The sequence below is a fragment of the Chelon labrosus genome (genome assembly GCF_963514085.1).
Source record: "Chelon labrosus genome assembly, chromosome: 11".
In the NCBI taxonomy this organism is placed as follows: Eukaryota; Metazoa; Chordata; class Actinopteri; order Mugiliformes; family Mugilidae; genus Chelon; species Chelon labrosus.
The window spans coordinates 22,220,359-22,241,189 of NC_140344.1; the positions used below are offsets into that span (position 1 = coordinate 22,220,359).

The 20,831-nt window shown below is 41.3% G+C and overlaps 3 protein-coding genes across 5 annotated transcripts; 2 read left to right on the top strand and 1 right to left on the bottom strand.

The window, feature by feature from the left end:
• The first annotated feature begins 214 nt into the window (after nucleotides 1–214).
• LOC311495271 (protein mono-ADP-ribosyltransferase PARP12-like) lies at nucleotides 215–6,324 on the top strand. 2 transcript variants are annotated; one of them, XM_084554668.1, is made up of 10 exons: nucleotides 215–593; nucleotides 2,390–2,525; nucleotides 2,747–3,011; nucleotides 3,101–3,262; nucleotides 3,353–3,660; nucleotides 3,757–3,992; nucleotides 4,112–4,199; nucleotides 4,312–4,439; nucleotides 4,729–4,880; nucleotides 5,041–6,324. In XM_084554668.1, the coding sequence occupies exons 1-10, from the start codon at nucleotides 274–276 to the stop codon at nucleotides 5,295–5,297; spliced, it is 2,052 nt and encodes a 683-aa protein (XP_084410794.1). In that variant the 5' UTR covers nucleotides 215–273; the 3' UTR covers nucleotides 5,298–6,324. The 2 variants fall into 2 exon arrangements, with proteins under 2 accessions (XP_084410794.1, XP_084410793.1); XM_084554667.1 differs by having other exon boundaries at nucleotides 3,101–3,660.
• A 505-nt stretch (nucleotides 6,325–6,829) lies between these two features.
• Nucleotides 6,830–15,062, top strand: LOC311495308 (protein mono-ADP-ribosyltransferase PARP12-like). 2 transcript variants are annotated; one of them, XM_084554708.1, is made up of 12 exons: nucleotides 6,830–7,322; nucleotides 9,069–9,204; nucleotides 9,486–9,750; nucleotides 9,850–10,011; nucleotides 10,146–10,341; nucleotides 10,457–10,631; nucleotides 10,942–11,177; nucleotides 11,291–11,378; nucleotides 11,515–11,645; nucleotides 11,886–12,037; nucleotides 12,741–12,993; nucleotides 14,166–15,062. In XM_084554708.1, exons 1-12 carry the CDS (start codon nucleotides 7,003–7,005, stop codon nucleotides 14,209–14,211), a joined length of 2,160 nt encoding a protein of 719 aa, XP_084410834.1. In that variant the 5' UTR covers nucleotides 6,830–7,002; the 3' UTR covers nucleotides 14,212–15,062. The 2 variants fall into 2 exon arrangements, with proteins under 2 accessions (XP_084410834.1, XP_084410835.1); XM_084554709.1 differs by having other exon boundaries at nucleotides 14,194–14,318.
• Nucleotides 15,063–15,938: 876 nt separating this feature from the next.
• LOC311495423 (thromboxane-A synthase-like) lies at nucleotides 15,939–20,831 on the bottom strand (the record flags this gene model as incomplete). The annotated part of the gene is made up of 6 exons (XM_084554859.1): nucleotides 15,939–16,082; nucleotides 16,369–16,517; nucleotides 16,604–16,692; nucleotides 19,621–19,737; nucleotides 19,855–19,951; nucleotides 20,731–20,831. 6 exons carry the CDS (start codon nucleotides 20,829–20,831, stop codon nucleotides 15,943–15,945), a joined length of 693 nt encoding a protein of 230 aa, XP_084410985.1. The 3' UTR covers nucleotides 15,939–15,942.

The following is a 20,831-nucleotide window of genomic DNA, read 5'->3' on the forward strand; positions in this document are numbered from 1 at the left end:
TTTTATATATATATATTCGTACAAATTTAAATGAATAAAAACTGTTAACAGTCTGTCACTTATTATTGATTTTAGGACTATATTTATATTTTTATGCATTTAACATAAAATATTCCCATGCATACCCATGACTCAACGTTTAAATCTCACTTGCCCTCTGTCGCCAGTTTCTGTTTCACTTCACAGAAACTGGTCAGAGCTACAGAGACGCAGATGAGCCCTCGCTTGCTCTAACATCACAGTATAGGTTTACTTGTCTAAACTCGTGTCAGCATGACATCGGTGACCTCTAAATTCATCATAAAGACCCTGTGCGACAACCAGGGATGTTTGGACTTCAAGCAGCTGAGCGACAAGTTTCTGCCAGTGGAACGACGCAGTTTCGATGTCGCGGAAGAAGTTAAGCGGCTTGTCCTGGCTGGTAAAATCGCAATTTCACATGGCGAAAAGCATGGGGCTTCAATAATTAGACCACACAGTCTGATTGTGGCTAAAACCAGCCTGCGGCTCTGCCAGAAGAAATCCGGACAGTGTTTGCAGTGCGACGGGTTACACCTGTGCAGGTACTTTGTTTGCGGAGACTGCTCGTTCGGGTGAGTAACCTGCAGGGACGACTTGCACTGACTTGTATCAATCACTGCTCTGTTTACAGGGACATGGATTGACTTATTGCAATGAAAGATTGGTAGAGCAAAGTGCCCAGATTCACGCGTGCACGTATTTAATACAACTAACAAACAAACAAACAGAAAAGGAGAAGGAAGGCTGGTTTAAGAGTTTTACAACTTTAAATCCCCCCAGGGCTCTTTGGGCATGCACAGACACCCTCACCCTCACGATGACGCCGTTGCACCTTAGAACAGGTCACACCTTGCTGCACTCGGGTAACCTCAACTTCCAGTGTACACCGATCAGGCATTACATTATGACCATCCTCTTAATATTGTGTAAATCTCCCTTGTGCCTCCAAAACAGTTGTGACTCAGCCTGTCTCAGGCTGCATCCTGCTAGGGATGGCTGCTGCCATCAAGGAATGCTATGGGGTGGGGATGCCTGGCCTGGTCTAGGTGGGTTGTACATGTTTGAGTAACATCCAAACCCAGAAGAACATTGTAACAAGATGGCCAGTGTTATTTACTTCTCCTGTGAGTGGTTTTAATCTTGTGGCTGATCGGTGTATCTCCACTCCACTCAGCTAAAGTCTAAGCACAGGTCTTGTCAGGAAGATTTACCAAAAAATTCCTGCATGGGAATACCAAGTGCCTTTAATACTCGGAGTATGAATACTAATGTTGATACCGAAGTTTGATAAAGAGCTTGTGTCTTATTCTGTATGATTTAAAGCAAATAAAGTAATTTTAAATCTATTGCTTTGACTTGGAGGGAAATAATATGCATCCGATTAAAAATACCTTACTTTGGGTTTTCACTATAAGTCCTCTTAGTGTGTGTTAGAGAATAATTTCACTTCTCTATAGATAGTTTGTGTAGTTAATAGTCAATCCATCTGTGTCATAGTGACTTTCTGTTAGATTACTGCTGGCGTCAGTTATCTGCCCTATTTTCTCTCTGAGGAACATGCCAAGGCCCCTCTTTGGCGTCTTCAGTCTCACTCTCTGTCTGTCTACAGACACAGCTGTAGAGTTAGATGATAACGCCCTCCGTCACTGGATGACACTTTGTATTTTATAACTGGTGTGAATCCTTATCTTCATGTTTATGTACTATAGCAATTGGATGTTAACACATCTCCCCTTTGCTGCCTCGGCCCACCTTTCTAGTATAAGAATCTGAGCTTTACTGTTTGACCCTTAGAATTGAGGTGGACTCATGCACTTATGTTGTGATGACGAATCTTCTGTTCTCCTCGATCGAGCCTAAATAAACTCCTTCAGCATAAGACATACAGGACTCTGGTACTTCTTCTTCTTCATCGGCATCACCACAAATTCCTCCCTAACAATGTGCACAGTGTAAATAGTAGTAGTAAACAATAGCAAAGGACTGTATGTTCGTGCTTACCATCAATACTATCTGTAATATGATTAGATAAGATAATCCTTTAATTTATCCCACAGTGCATGACTCACATTTCACAAGTAAGGCAAATAGTGAGACAAATAGTTGAGACAGCAAAATAATAAGTGCCTATTATGAAAGAAAACATATAATGAAAAGATCTCAAATGTGTTTTTTTCCGCCTACATCTGCACGTAGTGACAATAAATAGAACAGCAAATACATGTATGTATTCCAACTAACTGAACCAGAGTCAACGCAGAATAATAGTAATTATCCAGAACACTATTTCTTTTTTTTTTTTTTTTTTTTAAAGAACAGTATGTGTACAGAAACACTTTTAACTGAGAGCTCATGTTGTCGTTTTCAGATCCAAGTGTAAAAATCCCCATAGTCTGGCTTCTCCGTGCAATGCGGAGGTTTTGAGGAGACACGATCAATACGGTTTGACGGAGAAACAGCTGTTCCAGCTGTTACTGCAGAATGATCCCTTTCTGCTTCCAGAGGTAGGTTTCACTGGCTAAAAGCGGGAGGCAGAGAGGGTAAATTATGAAATCAAAGAGCTTTTATTCGAGTTTTATTTCGTTTGTTTCTTGAGTAGATCTGCTTGTCCTACCTTTTACCCTTTTACTTATTATTTTGGGTTTGAAATATACACTACTGTCTCATTTATGATCTTTTATAATTTATAATTTTTACCCCTTTCGCCTCTGTGATCTCCGCATAGATATGTCCACATTACAACAAGGGCAACGACGTGCACGGCTCCTGTAAATTCACCACCTCCTGCACCAAGCTCCATGTCTGCCAGCACTATTTCCAGGGCGACTGTAAATTTGGCTCTTCGTGTAAGAGAACCCATAGGATTGATGCTCATGGAAATAAGCTTTTCCGAGGGTTCAGTCAGGAGAATATTGAAAACCTTCACAAGATCTACAGAAATAAATTCATCATCATGGATCAAAAGGAGAGACAGGATACTTTTGACAAAGGTAAAGAGTGAGCTTTAGAAAAACCTTTTTGTTTTTTTTGTCATCTGATCAGAGCTATATCTTACCCAGTAAATGTGTGTCTTCTGCAGTGCCGCCAAGAGAGAGAGTCTCCACTCCCCAGGCTTCCTTCCAGCTCCCCCGCACAAATCCTGCACCTCGCATCAGCTCTGCTTCTCCAGCAAAACACACGAGCGATGCTGACAAGAATGAAATCTGCCTCTACTTCATTCGCAGACACTGCAGCTTCAAAGGTATAATTGTTGCAAGTAAAACCACCCACATGTACTGTACAGTATCTCTCAACAGTATCTCATTGTGTTTTTGTTTTTTTTTTGTCACAGAGAAGTGTACTCGTGTCCACTGGCACCTGCCTTACAGGTGGCAGCTTTTCGATCAACTGAATAACACCTGGAAGGACTTGGTCAATATGGAGGAGATTGAGAAGGCGTACTGTGACCCATCACGTGAAAAAAGTTCTACATCCGCTGCCGAGCTGTCAATAGACTTCATGACAATGACATATGGAGGGTCTCCAGTTCATCGTCTCTCCACTGCCTCCTCTGTTTCAAAGCCGCCTCACTACATTCTTACTACTCAGTGGGTTTGGTACTGGAAGGATGAGAGCGGACAATGGCATGAGTATGGAGAGGTGAGCTGAAGAGGTATGAATCACATCATTTAAGTCATTTATTTTTTGAAATCTAAACTTTGGTGGATTGTTGTCTGCCCTTTGCGTTCTCTTTAGGGTGGTGGTGCCACACCAGCCACTGTCACTTCTCAAACCCTGGAGAATGTGTACCTGGCAGACAGAGACACAGAAATTCCTTTTAGCGCCGGCCAGCAGCAGTATGTTCTCCACTTCAAAGATGCATCGGGAGCCCAGCGGATGTATCAGCAGAATGTAAAATACAAAACCAAGAGAGACGTCAGACGGAGGCCTCGCTTTGTATCTGGTCAGGATGTGGAGGTGAAGCTGAAGAGGTGCTTTGATTTCCATTTATATGTTTCTTGTAATTCTAACATTCCTGTTTTGTTGTTGTTTTGTTGTCTGCCTCTAGTGACTTCACTTATTTATTCTCTGTACTGTATCTTCCATGAAGCACATCATCACAGAGCTCAGGCTCCTCCACAGCTGAAAGCATCCCTTCCCTCTGGGACAAGAGTGCAGTCCCTGAGTTTGGATACAGGGTAATGTCATAGAATATGTTATTGTGATTAATAATTTGTTTTAATGACATTTTAATTATTGAATACATATTCATATCTTTCATTAATGACTTGCCTATCTGTACTTTTACAGCTTGTGCCTCTCCCCAGGTCTAAAGAGTATGATGACATTAAGAAGTTGTTCATGCGCACCATGCCTCTGAGTATAATTACCAACATCCAGAGGATCCAGAACCCCTCCCTGTGGAATCTCTTTCAGTGGTAATCTATTTATTGATTAAAATTTTTGACGAGTTGGTATGAAACCTCTACCAGGACAGGTTAGCTTAGCTTAGCAGAAACACTGGAAGCATAGGAATGGTTTGACTGGTTTTGTCCAAAGGTGAAAACGTTTTGGCTGGCACAGTAACAGGCCAAGGTCTTTGGTTGGCTCTGGTTAGCCGTAGATTTTCGGTTTCCCTCATATCCAAAAAAAAAAGTTCTTCAAGAAAGCTAGTAAGCATATCAACGTAAATAATAATATCAGATATTTTTTATTTTATATATTCAGGCAGGAAGAGCAGATGAAGAAAAGGGATGGAGGGAAGCCTGTGAATAAGCTACAATTGTTCCACGGGACGGATGAGTCCCTGGTTGAGGCCATCTGTGAGCAGAACTTTGACTGGAGGATGTGTGGTGTCCATGGCACAGCCTACGGCAAAGGTGAAGCAATGCAGCCTCCTCATCCATTCTAGTTGTATGATGATTTTACAGAATACAATATCCAATACTGACAAGGCAGACAAGAAATGTGTTTTCCTAAAAAATGTGCTTAATCACACTTTTTTATGGACCATGTCAATAATATAACTCTTCATTTTAGGAAGCTACTTTGCCAGAGATGCATCTTACTCCGACAAGTACGCCAGGCAGAAAGGATCCCGAAACAAGGTCATGTTTGTTACCCTGGTCCTGGTGGGGGACTACACCAAGGGTAGCAGCAGCTACGTCCGACCCCCTCCAAAAAGAGGAAGCAAAACTCTGTACGACAGCTGCGTTAACTCCGAAACGGACCCCAGCATATATGTCATCTTTGAAAAGCAGCAGATTTATCCAGAGTACATTATCAACTATGTATAAGTTATAATGCTGCACTCTCTATCATACTGTATTATGGGATGGATTTTAATTTGAGCAACAAAATGTATGGCCATGTTAAAGGTTGTGGTGTTTTTTCATTTCTTGTTTTCAAAATCTTAAGGGACATTCGTTTTTGATACAAGAGAATATTAGTGTAAGACTAAGCAATTGTAAATGTTTCCCCTTTTTTTCAGCTACGTTACCTGGTTTCTCTTGGGATTTTAATTCTTAGTGTACAGACTGGGAGTGGTTTTAATATGAGGTTGGGCAGTAGGGGTGACTGGACAATATTAATATTCACTGTGCATTCAAACACTGCAAGTACACTGATCAGGCATAACATTATGATCCTAATATTGTGTAGGTCTCCCTTGTGCCTCCAGAACAGTTGTGACTCATCAGAGTCATATGGGCCTTCTGAGGGTGTCCTGTGTTGTCTGGCAACAGAATGTTATTACTGAGGGCCTTTGGGTCCCGTGAGGTGAGAAGAAGGACCTCTGTGGATCAGGCTTGTTCTAATGCATCCCACAGGTACTTACTTGATCAGTTTGGGATCTAGAGAAGTTGGAGGCCAGAGGTCATCACCTTGTTCTGTTTGTTGTTGTTGTTGTTGTTTTAATTGTTCCGTTTTTGCTGCTAGGGATGGCTGCTGCCATGAAGGAGTGTCATTGCTATGGGGCAGAACATTGAATTGTCACAAGATGATCAATGTTATTTACTTCTCCTGGCAGTAAATGTGCATATAATCCAGCAGAATGGTCGCTATGATGAGGTATTCTGTGTGGTAGGTTGTTGGATACTGTTACAATGCTGTGTTACAATAATCCTTCTGAAAGAGCGGTCAAATTAGAAACATTATCATGGGATGTTGCCTGCTTTGCAGAAATAATGCTTTTCCTACACAACTTTCCACAGCTTACCTTGCTTCTTGACTTATAATTATGTTTTCCTGAATAAATGTGACCCACCAAAACCCTGCTGCTTGCTGCTTATTTCTGTCTCTACCACATACAGTTTAGAGAGTATATTGAGTCGCTCTGGGAATGAAAATGTAACCTAGCCTAGTATATAGCATTTGCCTTGTAGATAATGGTTGCAATGATCTTGCTTGGCAGTCAAATATTTAGCTGATATACAAATATTTATCAGAATTGACGTTAGCATTAGGGAGTAAGGCTGGCACCAATACGCAGAAGTCACGATTTGTTTTTTGTTTTTATTATTTTTTTTACGCATGAAGTGTTCGTAAATGTTAATTATAATTACTTTAGTTCCTCGTATTGTTTATCAATAACCGGTTCGCTACTTCCGCCATGGTTGCTAACCTCAACCATGGTTGCTATGCGCTAAATGTTGCCTTCACGTACTTCCGTAAATGTTCGTTGCAAAGACAGAAGACGGATTTGCGAGCCACAGTGATACACCATAACGCATTTAATTCATTTTAGGAGTATATTTGCGTTTCTGCAGTCTATTGTAACCCAATTAACTGTAGAAAAAAACCCCAACATTATTCAGATTTTTCCACTACCCCCGTGTTTTACAAACAAAGAGTCTTGTGTTGATGATCAGACTGCGCCCCTTCTGTTGCAAGTTTCAGTTTCATTTCTCAGTAACCAGTGATCGCTTGAGCTTTAAATACGTAGATGAGCTCTACCCAGCTTTAATCACAGGACACGGATTTCTTTGCTAAACTTGTGTCAGGATGACATCAACGATCTCTAAATTCATCATAAAGACCCTGTGCGACAACCAGGGATGTTTGGACTTCAAGCAGCTGAACGAGAAGATCGAGCAGAGATTCACAGTCGCGGAGGAAATCCTGCGGAAAGTACTCTCGGACGACGGTAAAATAGCCATCCAAGAAGGCAAAGAGTGTGTCCCCGGGGCGCATATAACCAGGCCAGACAGCCTGGTAGTGGCTAAAACAAGCCTGCGCCTCTGTCAGAAAAAACCCGGAGAGTGCTCGCAATGCGACGGCTTACACCTGTGCAGGTATTTTGTTTGCGGACACTGCACGTTCGGGTGAGTAGGCTATATTGTTTTGTAGTTTGTGGTGTGATTACAGTAAAAACTTGGTAACGTTAGGCCCATGCGTGCACATTCATTAGAAGAAAAGCACAGACGGACAGAAAGAAAGGAAAGTGAGATGTCGATGGCAAAGCACGTCAAATAAATAGACTTAAAACTTTTAAGTTCCTGCACACCCACACAGATGTTTTCACTTGTCTGGTATGGTCTGATTGAAAAAAAAAAAAAACACGTGCACAGACATCCTCAGTCTCACGAGGGCACTGTTTCACCCACGGACAACTCACACAGTCATCACCTTGCCAGTTTGTTATCCAGTTTGACCTGGATAACAAGCGCGACTCCACCCAGTTTCACCAGAGCACAGGTCTTATCAGCTGGAATAACCAAAAACGCCTGTGAAAGAGTAATAATCAGCAGTTAAGGGGTGATCAAATAATAAAACTATGCTTAACATAGACTGCTTTATCACCACAATCTATGTCAACAGTAGGCCTACATGGAAAGCAAAACATTTTCTGCTTGGAAATCTACTAGGGCATCTGTGACAAACAAAACAGTTTTTTAACTTTTTCCAAAATGCATACATCAATTGTAGGGTCAATATTTTGAGCAGATGATGGTAGAATAGATTGCACCCTATTAAATGATAGTATTCCTTGGTTTGTGTGTGCTTTTCACACTGTAATGGCTCATTTAAAGTACTGAGGGATGTAGACGTGCAACCACGCACGCAGCCTATGCCGGTGCGAGCCATTTATACTTGTGTGCTCGTCAGTCTGGCTCGCTCTGTAAAAACACCACCGGCACTGTGACTTCTCTGCCAGTCGGGTTAATTTTTGTTTCTACTTCCTGCTTCACTTTCAACAATGGCGACTGAAACTTGAGTCATACAAATGTTTGCATCTCCTCACCTCCTAGTTACAGCATCAGCCCACACCCTACTCATGTCAACAGTACCGAAGCACTATGGTGATTTCGATTTGGTCTAAAGCTTGGTGTATACTTCTGTGGTAGGTAGACAGTGTAACCTGGGGTTTGTTTGTTTTTTTCGCCAGTCAGGTTAATTTTTGTTTCTACTTACTGCTTCGCTTTCAACAATGGTGACTGAAACTTTTGCTGAATTTTCGCCAAAGACAAATCTTACAAATATTTGTATCTTCGAACCTCCTCAGTTAATTTGAAAATTGGGGAGATTGAGAACCAGCTGGAAATACCAAAGTGGAAATACGCTACTACCAAGTGGACTAATCACCGCTCTTGTGGTCTACGTTGCCGTGACGCTGAGGAGGTTTGGTGTTCAGTGAAATTTCGGCGAAAGTTTCAGTCGGCATTGTTGAAATTGAAGCAGGAAGTAGAAACAAAAATGAACCCCGACTGGGAAAAAAGACAGAGTGCCGACTAGTGTTTGGGTTGCGTTGTTACAGAGCAAGCCAGACTGATGAGCGCACAAGTGACTCACACTGGCGCTGGCAATGTGCGTAAGTCACGACGTCTAGGTCCCACAGTACTCTAAATGAGCCTTGATGCCGTAGCTATGGCGGCAAATTGACACAGAAGTACTGTATAAACCACACATAACATACACATAGGAACAATAAACAGGCTGCCATTCACCAGAATCAACATTTATCTTGCAATTATCCAGAAGTTTATGTTATGAAATATCTACAACCTGTTTTAATGTTGTTGTTTTTTCCTGTAAAACATTTAATTGAGACTCCATGTTTTCATTTTCAGGCAAAAGTGCAAAAAACCCCATAGTCTGACTTTTCCACACAATGAGCAAATATTGAGGAGAAACGGTCTTCACGATTTGACGGAGAAACAGCTGTTCCAGCTGTTACTGCAGAATGATCCTTTTCTGCTTCCAGAGGTAGGTTTCATGTGATCAGCTAACTGTTGGGCTTCTGAACAAAATGATAAGATAAGAGTTTACTGATCCCGTGGTGAAACTGAAGTGTTACAGCGGCAGGGCAGGTAAATATTTTTTTACCTTGCCCTGCCACTGTAACACTTCAAGTATTAGTATTAATAGTATTAATACTAATATATTACAGTCTATATTATATACATTTTTATTTATCTCATTGTAGTTTGATTTTAGTCTGTCGTAATAAACTTGAATGTATTTTCTGGAATCTCATCCCTGCATAGATATGTCCACATTACAACAGGGGCAACGGCGCGCACGGCTCCTGTAAATTCACCACCACCTGCAACAAGCTCCACATCTGCCAGCACTATTTCCAGGGCGACTGTAAGTTTGGCTCTTCGTGTAAGAGATCCCACGACATTGACGAGCACGGAAAGAAGCTTTTCCGAGGATTCAGCCTGGAGTATATTGAAAACCTTCACAAGATCTACAGAAATAAATTCATCATCGTGGCCCAAAAGGAAAGGCCGCTTACTGTCGACAATGGTAAAGACAGACTTTTAGAAAAACTGCTTCTGCTGAATTTTTTTTCTGTCATCTGATCAAGAGCAGTATCATTACCCAGTAAATGTGTGTCTTCTGCAGCCCCGCCCCAGGAGAGTGTCTCCACACAGCTGGCTCCTCTCCAGCGTTCCCAGTCAAATCCTGGATCTCCCACCAGTTCAGATTGTCCAGCCAAACCCATAAGTGATGCTGACAGGAATGAAATCTGCCTCTACTTCATTCGTAGACACTGCAGCTTCAAAGGTACCATTATTTTCTTGTAGAAGTGACCAGCCACATCCACGGTAGCGGCTAAACACGTGCAGATCTGTGTGAAGAGATGAAAATTATACCCAGGCGTACTTTGTAAAAGAGTGCCTTGTGTTTATATTTCACAGAGAAGTGTGCCCGCGTCCACTGGCACCTGCCGTACAGATGGCAAGTCTTAGACAGCGACGGCGTGACCTGGAAGGACATGGTCAATATGGAGGACATTGAAAAGGCATACTGCGACCCAGCACACGATACGAGCTGCATGGATAAACCATCGCCCACCTCAATCAGCACCTTTCTCAGATTTCTGTCTTTCCAAAGGTATAGAAAGGTGGCCTATAAATGCATCCTAGAGAAATGCTTAACTTAACTGTATGTAACTTTAGTGGAAGTCTGGAATGGCCGCTCATCTTGACGGAGTTCACTTTCCTCTCAGCTCTCCATCCCCTGCTGAGCTGTCAGTCGACTTCGTGGCAATGACATATGGAGGGTCCCCAGTTCGTCGCCTCTCCACTGCCTCCTCTGCCTCGAAGCCGCCTCACTTCATTCTCACGACACAGTGGGTTTGGTACTGGAAGGATGAGAGCACACAATGGCAGGAGTATGGACAGGTGAGCTGAAAAGTACAAATAATACGGCTAAGGTGGGTGTAAAGAGAATGCGATCACCTGAGCACCAGAGCTCTGCGATCAACAGACGAGCTGCTACTGGACCTCCCTAGAACCAGGTTCAGAAACGGGCTCGTTCTGCTTGCACTATTTCGATTCTAAACACAGACACATACCTGGTTATAAAGCTAGGAGCACACTTGTGCAGTTGGGTTATTCTACATAAACCTATGATGTTATGTAGAATACTGTATACATCTTTTTTCAATGATGACCGGATGAGAAGTCAGTATGCTCTTTGCGTTCTCTTTAGGGTGGTGCTGCCACACCAGCCACAGTCACTTCTGAATCCCTGGAGAATGTGTACCTGGCAGACAGAGACACAGAAATTCATTTCACCGCTGGTGAGCAGCAGTATGTGCTCCACCTCAAAGATGCATCAGGAGCCCAGCGGATGCATCAGGAGAACGTAAAATTCAAAACCAAGAGAGACGTCAGACGGAGGCCTCGCTTCGTGTCTGCTGAGGATGTGGAGATGAAGCTGAAGAGGTGATTTGATTTCCAGTTAGATGTTCCTTGTAATTCTAACATTCCTGTTTCTGTATGTCTGCCTCAAATGACTTCCCCAAGACAATAACTTCTGTACTGTATCTTTCCTGCAGTACGCCATCACAGAGCCCCAATTCCTCCACACCCGAAAGTGTCCCATCACAGTGGGACAAGAATGCACTCCCTGAGTTTGGATACAAGGTATCTTTGAGAATGTATATTGTGATAAATACTTTCTACATTTTACTGTGTTTTGTTTGTTTGTTTTAATAAACAGGTGCATAGTGACGTTTTTCATTAATGAGTTACTTACCTGTACTTTGTTCTTCTCTTTCAGCTTGTTCAACTCTCCACCAGTGCAAATGAGTACAAAATGATTCAGAAGTTGTTCATGTGCACCATGCCTCAGAGTAAAATTAACAGCATCCAGAGGATCCAGAACCCCTCCCTGTGGAATCTCTTTCAGTGGTAATCTGTTTATTGGAGGCAGTTTTGGCCAGTTAGATAGGAAAAGTGATATTTAGTGTTAAATGTGAAACCTTTACCAGTAGAAGTTAGCAAAGGTAGAGCAACTGACTGAGGTCTCCATTGGTCTTCTCCTAGATTAGCTGTTTCCCCTCTCTTTATGAAGACCAAATCTCCCCTCTGCTGCAGACGGAGGAGCCATATGTCCCCATAAGTAACATTCTCGCATATTTTTTACTCCAGGCAGGAAGATCAGATGAAGAAAAGGGATGGAGGGAAGCTTGTGAATAAGCTACATTTGTTCCACGGGACGGATGAGTCCCTGGTTGAGGCCATCTGTGAGCAGAACTTTGACTGGAGGATGTGTGGTGTCCATGGCACGCTCTACGGCAAAGGTGATGCAAGCAGCCTCCTTATCCATTCTAGTTATACGATGGATATATACTGCTCTGGAAGAAAATAAGAGACCACTGCAAAATGATCAGTTTTGCTGGTTTTGCTATGTATTTATTAAAATGGACATTTTTGTTTCATTCTATAAAGTGCTGACAACATTTCTCTCAAATTTGAAATTAAAATATTGCCATTTAGAGCATTTATTGGCAGAAAATGACAACTGGTCAAAATAACAAAAAAGATGCAGTGTTTTCTAACCTTGAATAATGCAAAGGAAACATTTCTTAAACAACACAACACTAATATTTTAACTTAGAAAGAGTTTAGAAATCATTATTGGTGGGATAATCTCAATCTTTAATCACAGCAGTGTTTTTTATAATCTTCCTCATAAAATAAGATTTGGTTCAGGTGATCACCTGATCAGTGTCTCAGTAAGTAGAATGAGGATGCTTGTGTTGGAATCGAACAAACAAAGACTGGCTGCCATAGATGTAGAGATGCTGATTTAAGAAACATTTGTGTGAGTGGTCTCTTAATTTTTTCCAGAGCTGTAGTTTACAATGCCAAGAGCTGACAAGCCATGAAAGAATAATTTTTTTCCCCAAAAAATACAGATTTCAGTATTGCTTTATTTAAAAAAAAAAAAGAACCAAACACTGCTTTTCAATGTCATTAATAAAACTTCATTATATTTTTCAGGAAGCTACTTTGCCAGAGATGCATCCTACTCAGACAACTATTCTAAGGTCAAAGGAAGCCGAAACAAGGTCATGTTTGTTGCTCTGGTCCTGGTGGGGAACTACACCAAGGGTAGCAGCAGCTACGTCCGACCCCCTCCAAAAGGAAGAAGCAAAACTCTGTACGACAGCTGCGTTAACTCCGAAACGGACCCCAGCATATATGTCATCTTTGAAAAGCAGCAGATTTATCCAGAGTACATTATCAACTACTCGTAAGTCGTAATGCTGCACTCTCTATCATAGTCTGATTATTTGATGCACTTTAGACTGAGCAAAAAAGGTTCATGGTGTTTTGCAGCAGAGGGGGAAGAAATTACATTAATTTTGATGCAATAGACTTCAAGGTGATCATAATCAATTATAATGTCTGCTATAGTGTTATTATATGATACTGTTAAGAGGTTTGATGTATAGCAAAGCACAATAATGTGAAAGAAGGACCAAGTTGGAAGCAACTCAATGAGATGGTGTCAGAAAATACTTGTTGCACTGCACAGTCTTACTGTGTCTATTGTTTTTTTTTTTTGACTGCATGGGAGCTAATGGGTGCTGTTAATAATAATAATACTTTATTCATAAACGGAAATGAAGTGATTGTTACAAAATAAACACATTACAAAAAGCTAGTTCCATTTCACCCATTTATTTTTCATAAGAGCACACAAATCATATTACTGCTTTTTGGATCACGATGAATTTATCGATAGGGAGTTAAGAAGGAATGTAATATATATTAGGTAAAGAGCTAAACCACTGCAGTCATGTCATCTATCATTAGAGCTGCAGTGCTGTAATCATAATGTTACCTTGGCCCACTTGGTACAATAAGGTTTGATGAGTAACTCTGGTAATATTAAGTCATAAATCAAGAATAAAAAGACAGAATCACGCTTAAAAGTGAGCTAGCGATTGTGCGGTGTTGTCACAAGACAATCAGTGGTGGGTTTCTAATAATGTGACGGAAGAATTTACTCCTCACATATCTCTTTTTGTGATTTTCAAATATATGCCATTTTTGGGTCCAAGGGAGCTTGTTGACTTTAACTCAAGAGGAACCTGAAAGATGGAAAAAAAAAAAAAACATGTTTGTGTAAATGTACAATTATTTTCACAATCAAATAATATCTTTTGGCAAATTGTACAGATTTCAGTTGTCCAATAAACAGTAAAGCTGAATTTGTAATTATTGGTAAGCAGTGTACTGTACTAGCAGCTTTTGGCCATTTCTACATTTACCCTTATCTTTATGAAAACACACTCTCCGTACGGACCAACTATAAGACCTTGTTAATTTATATTATAATGTTAATAATAATCTTAAATGTGTTCATTCACAAATGATTGTATATTTAACTCTCAACCAATATTTTTGTCTTTTCCTGAGAATCTGCTTCGTCTTACCTTGGTCTCAGAGCAGGCCACAACGTTGAACTTGCGGAACAGGTGCACTGAAGCCATCCTCATTTCCAGCTGGGCGAGCCTCATTCCCACACAGTTACGGGGACCGGCCCCGAATGGAAGGTACACGTACGGATGTCGTTTGGCTTTAGCCTCTGGTGTAAACCTTAAATACAACGTGAAAACCCCCTTGAAACAAAATCTCTCTCTGTGAGTTTTATACACTGGCAGTTTACTGTAACTGAAATAAAACCAGTCTACCCAATCAGGCCTGAAACACAATGGAAGAATTACACCAAGACAGTCGCGTTCACAACTTATGCAGCCTGGCGTATCCAGACTCAAACCCAAGCATGCAATTGGATAGTTGTACAACCTATCGGAGTTATTCTGTTGCAAACAAACTCAAGTCCATGGCGCTCAGATGACGGGTACGACTATGTCGCGGGTACTCTCCTGTCCCAGATAATTTTATTAGCCAGACAGATCTTTTGCAGGAGCATAATCAGTTCCCATGGGAGAGGGGCAACTTTCTGCCACAAAAAAATGTGTGAGTCGGAAGTTTGTCTGTCTTCCAGGCCACAACTGACCAACAGGAAAACTGATTATGCCTTATTGAAGTAAACAAATGAACAACCTCAACGGATGATTAAACAGCAAAACAAATCTGGTTTCACTGCTGCTTTGGTGTGGACTCACAGCTCTGACCTGACCTTTGATCATCTTTTACCAAGCAAATGTACAGAGTCAGCCAAAGGAAGCTATTTTTTAGGCTAGCATTTATCATTATGATAAGTACGACGTACTAAGTAAGTATATTTTGTATGGGTGTTGCCAACTCCAACTACCAAGTTGATTGAGAGCGGTGCAGACTTCTACAAATTTTAGACAAAACTGAAAAACCTCTCAGGGATGAACTTCTCAGGCTCCGGCCAGTGCTCTGGGTCATAGTGGAGAAAGCTGGCTGCGATCTCCAGTGTCAATCCTTTGGGAAGGAAGAGGCCATTCACCACACAGTCTCGGTCGACTTCACGTGCAAACCTAAGCGGGACAAGACGCCATAGAAAAGGTGAATCCCTCATTCTCTACACACGACTACAATCGTAACAATTAATGAGCGCTATAACGTCTTCTTTTACCTGAATCCAGGAGGGTAGAGGCGTAACGCTTCACTTATAACCATGTCCAAATACTTCAGCTCCTGGACGTTTGCGTAATTTGGTGAGTCCTGCAACAACAAGTAGCATGAGATAAACCGCTGTCCTCAATGGTCAGCTCATGTCACAAGAACAGGAAGCACAAAAGTTCCCAGCAGAGCGCAGCACACTCACGTATTTGGTGAAGAAATCATCCACTTCTTCTTGCACTTTGCGCTGACATTCAGGATTAAGTGCCAGCAAGTAGCAGGTGAACGCTAACGTGTTACTGGTGGTTTCGTAGCCTGCCACGAGAAAGACAAAAGCCTGACCCACTATCTCATCCTCAGTGATCATTTTTTTCTGTTGGCCACTGGCGGACGGCTCCTGTGGCCGTGTATGGCCGTCATCCTGATCCGAGGTCGAGGGCTGTGACTGCTGCATGTTGTGATCAATCTCATCTCCATGGTTTGCTGTGTCAAAGTGTTCCAAAGACACGCAGTCTTTGCTGGTTCGAGCATTTAACATCAGCTGAAGGAAGTCTCTACGCCTCTAAAACAATAATAAGAATTTAAATGACTGTATCTAGAAATGTTGTATATTAACACATTTTAAAATGCTTTTTGTTTAACTGACCTGCTCAGAAGGCTGTTCCTCTCTCTGTTTGATGATCTTCTGTATGGTGTTGATGAAAAAGTGATTCATCTGGTCTTGTCTTTTGTTGGGGAGGATTCGAACAAGAGGAGCAGCTAGGAAAGGAAAAGCAACTGGACAGACGAATATTAAAATGTGTTAACCATCCCGAAAGGCCAATTCTATACATGAGCATATACAAGGACCAATGATGTTGAATTTTTTTTTTTTTACAAAAGCCTAAAAATACTTGGAAAACCCAGACACTACACTGGTGTAGTCACCACTTATATCTATGTCAGAGAGGACTGTCTGGTCTATGCATAAGGAATATTGAATTTGTATGCCTTTGTTGTCTTCTTCTATAAATGTACTGCATAAATATCTTTCTTTCTCTTCAATAAGTAAATAATGACTGACTGAGAAACATCAAGATGGGCCTGAAGAAAGTCACAGCGAAGAACATCTGTGCGTGGCGGACAAACGGGTCGTCCGGGTTGTTCTGTGAGTCCACTTGAGTCCCAAATGCCACGCTGGCAATAACATCCATGGTAAAGCAGCCAAAACACCTGAGAAAAACAAACAAGCAAACAATAAGACACAAGACAGAAAATCATTTAAAATCATTTTTGTAGCCATATGTATTTGTGATTACTTGTGGATGTCAAAGGCCTCCCCTGACTCAGCGTGGACATTCAAGTTGTTCATAAGGGCATCAATCGCTGTGTTGATAAGCGGAACCATCTGCACACAAATACAGAGATAAAGGCCCCGATCAGACCTCGCCGTGACATCTGACCTGGGCAATTCGAACGCAGCTGACCAGCTTTTAGTACCTGTGGTCACACTTGGCATTCAAATGCGTCCCCACATGCGGCCCAGCGCCGAAATGCGCTCTCAGTTCTGCACTTTGCATCGTTTGGGGTGTTGTGGATTATTCCATTGTCTCAGAACCATGAACAGCTGTTTGTTTTGTTTTAAGTTATTTATTTTTTTTCATCTCCACCCTGTCGATAGTTATTTTACTATCTGCACAACTCACAAAAACAAAACTCAGATTATAACTGAACATTGGAAGCTTCCATAAGAACCGTAATTTCACCACTGTGTAGACTGTGATAAAGACACCTGTGATAACTGAAGAAATATGTAACTTCACTCCACGCAGCGCCTTATACATCAACATGATCAATAACGGAATCATACACGATTTACTGATATTACATAATTTAATTTGTTAATTCGTGTTTAGACTCACAGCTACAAGAGCAGACTAATTTAATTGCCACTGCTATTACCGCCCCTGTTGTGATGTTCCCTCTCAGTTGTCAGGTATGCAGATATGCCTGTGCTGTTCCTCGTGTGATTGGATAAGCATCACCACGCCCCTTCGATGGACGGTCATCTGATTCGTTCTGAGCTCTATTTAAATACCGTGCTGACATCATTCTGCCAGAGTGGAACTGAATTTGGACAGTTTGAATGACTCTGGTGTTTGCCTCCGTGTGTATTTTGTGCTTATTGTTATTGAAAATGACCGTTTTAAGTATTTAGTAGTGATGGGCAATCGAGGCTTTGTTGAACCAAACCAAAACTATACACGCACTTCTGACTATATCTATATCTTATCGGTATCACTCTCTCTCTCTCTCTCTCTCTCAAATTCAAATTCAAATTCAAAATGGGCTTTATTGGCATGAAAGTTTTTTTAAAAAACAATATTGCCAAAGCAAAGCATCAAAGTACAATACAATAAATCAAAGATATATACATTATGAACATTATATTAGCAGGGCTCTCAAGTTTTGAACTGAGTTCAGAGTGAGATTTTGGTGGCGACGGCAGGAATTTGGTTGGGGTGGGGACGGGACTTTGATCTGATAAATGACACATAAATTCGCACAAATAAAATTATTTATTTAATTCAGCATTTCTTAGTGCAGGTGTGTGTGTGTGTCTGATAATGTCTGAGCTTATCAATAATATGGTATTACATAATTTAGCCTGAGCCTTCAAGCAAAGCAGAGCTTTTTTTTATTTTTTTAATCTCATTTTACGTTGGTAATGTCCTTCCTAGAAGTTGGTCTTAACGCTTTGTGAATAACGTTAAAGAAAAAACTAAGCGGTGGCCTAAGAGAAAAGCTCTGTGAATAATGTGTACTGAACTAAGACCAAAAAACAAGTGTCAGAATAGCTGCTGAAATTAGCTGGGATTCAACTATAGGCTAGTTCACACACTGGTCAACTGCTAACATTACTGATTATCAGCTGCCTGGACACAATATTCCCCAGCAACAAAAATCAAATAATGAGATGACTTGGTGTATCAGTCGTTCTTTCCATTTTCAAATGACAATCAAAAATCCAAAAATGAAAAAGTGACTGGTTATTTGTTATTTGTTTTTTAATCTAACACAAAACGAAAAAATGGCTGGTTTTTCATATTTCAATTTTAGACTCATATCAAAAATACGAAATGGAAAAACGGGACACAGGACTGATTTTAATATTTAATTGGTCGAGTTTACGTGACCCGGAAGTTTTGTAATGAGTGAGAGACCAATAGATGTGACTCGATATGACAGTCGTTTTCTCAGCGAGCGTCTGAACCAGAAAAATCTAAATCTTGCCCGGCTACAGCAATGCTATTTTTTGATTGGCTGTTCAGTAGCTATATTCTTTTTATCTGATTGGGGGGGGGGATGTTAATGCAACCTCTGAACGGAACCAAAGTCACATACTTGGGATGATGTGTGCGTGTGTGTGTGTGTGTGTGTGTGTGTGTGTGTGTGTGTGTGTGGAGGGGGGGGGGATGGCTCAAGTCCATATAAGTAAATCCAAGTAAATTGGTGGACTTTGAACATGGTTGTGTTGCAGATGCAGTTGTTGTCTGTTGCTAATGAGCTGCCTGAAAATACTGCAGAGTTTGATGAACAGTCTCGGCTATTCCCCGTGCACGGTGTCACTCGTGCATCAGCCTGCAAACGTGACATTGACGGTGTTTTGTCTGATATCTTGTTTGCTCCAGTTTTTGCAGAGGAAGCTGAACTAAGGAAGGAAGGGGGAAAAAAATGCTGCTCAGAGCACACTCAGCATTGGTTTAGTATTTTGCAAGTACGGTAAGTGCTGATAAAGCTAGTCATGGAACCCATTGCGTTCTTTCATTGATAAGGAGGTGCTTGTGAGTAAATGTCAGTCGGTTACATGGGTAACTCCGATTGGAACTCTGTTTAGCAGGAAGTAGTCAGTTTATTGCACTCATATTCTAAGTGTAGCTCATGAAAGTCTACAGTCCGGACCTGGACGTATCAGTTGATACGATAAAATGCCACTTATGCAAGAGCACCACTGCTGAGTAGATGGTCAGGATGCATTGTGTTCACACTACCAAAGGAACTACCACCTCCAAATGTGCTCTGAGATCAGATCAGTCAAATGCGACCTCATTGAATCCCAGGTATGTTCACACGTGTACTTTAAGCTGCCCATTTACCATCAGATTGCCCAGGACGGATGTTAATGCAACCTCTGAACGGAACCAAAGTCACATACTTGGGATGATTTGGTTTCACAAAGACAACAACAAGTACTAACTAAACAGCAGAAATGGTGTTATGGGTCAAAATATTAATAAACACGCAAACAAATAGTATCAGAACATTACTGTCTCACTTCTTTCATCTTGGCAGCGCTGAAGGTAGGGGTAAGGATGCTCCGTACTCTCTTCCACTGTTCACTTCTAAGCATGAGTAGAGAGTCACTCATGGGCTTGGTAGCAAAGTGAAAAGCCTGCATAGAAAGACAGAAGAGTAAAAGCACAAACCTCTGTTAAACCTATTAAAGCTAGTGTTGGAGTCGCAAATAAGCACTAAGTGTGCAGTTACATGCTTTGATCAATGTCCTTACCATTCTGTTTGGGAAGCTATTGAAGTCCTTGACCAACACTTGTCTGAGCATATCAGGGTCCCCTATCACCACAATGGGCGTCCGTCCCAAATAATACCTGAAACACCAAATGTGTGGAGTCCCAGTCAAATCAACAAACCCACATGCTGACAAGCCAAGTGTACACTTTATTGCACAGTGTGGAGAATTAAAAACTGTAAAATGTTCGGACCCTTGTTTTATCAGGAGCTGATGTAGAAAGTATCTTTTAATTACCCGCAAACTCTGCCATGTGTATTTATAAGATCAGTGAGAGGTCTTAAAAGGCCCTGAAAACAATGTTAAAAAAAACATGATCAGTCTCAAAACAATCCCATGTTGGGGTCAACCTCGTATTTGGACAGCTGCCTAATTTAAAGCACACATAAACAGTATGGCAGCTCACGACTTTGTGACAGCTGTCGACTGACGGCCTAATAAAAAGGATCTGCAAAAATGTTTAAACTAGGAATAAGTCCCAGTTGGACAAAAATGAAGCAAATGTTGGCATTATTCCAATTTTTCTTTGCTATATGGTATCTTACCTCGCGAAACAAGAATAAGTTTCCAAAGAAAGGTACTGGCTTCGGATGTTTGATGCCATATCGGGAGAGGAATGAATATGGGTAGATAGAATACCTGGATGCAAAAGGGTACAAATGCGTAAATAAGAAATTAATGTTAAGAATAAAAGCCAAAACATTAAAGGGTATACACACAAGATTCACCCAAATTCTGTCTTAGATTCATTCATACAGTCTTTTCCCATATCAGCTCTATAGAATATGTCTAGAAGATAAATGTAACTGGCTTAATTTCCACAGCACCTCTGAGAAAAATCTATGGGCATTTACTTACCAGTAGAGGAGACCCAGAAAAGTGAGGAAGAGGCTGACTGTCACTGACAACCCGCTGGCCTTGACGTTAAATACACTTAGAAAGTCAGCCACAGCCTCCAT

Bases quoted from the DNA above. Each gene is read 5' to 3' on its own strand.
- LOC311495271 (XM_084554667.1), top strand. From the start codon at position 274: ATGACATCGGTGACCTCTAAATTCATCATAAAGACCCTGTGCGACAAC. The intron at 2,526-2,746 runs GTAGGTTTCACT...ATCTCCGCATAG, and splicing joins ATCCCTTTCTGCTTCCAGAG to ATATGTCCACATTACAACAA. The intron at 3,993-4,111 runs GTGCTTTGATTT...TCTTCCATGAAG, and splicing joins GTGGAGGTGAAGCTGAAGAG to CACATCATCACAGAGCTCAG.
- LOC311495308 (XM_084554708.1), top strand. From the start codon at position 7,003: ATGACATCAACGATCTCTAAATTCATCATAAAGACCCTGTGCGACAAC. The intron at 10,342-10,456 runs GTATAGAAAGGT...CTTTCCTCTCAG, and splicing joins AGATTTCTGTCTTTCCAAAG to CTCTCCATCCCCTGCTGAGC. The intron at 10,632-10,941 runs GTGAGCTGAAAA...CGTTCTCTTTAG, and splicing joins AATGGCAGGAGTATGGACAG to GGTGGTGCTGCCACACCAGC.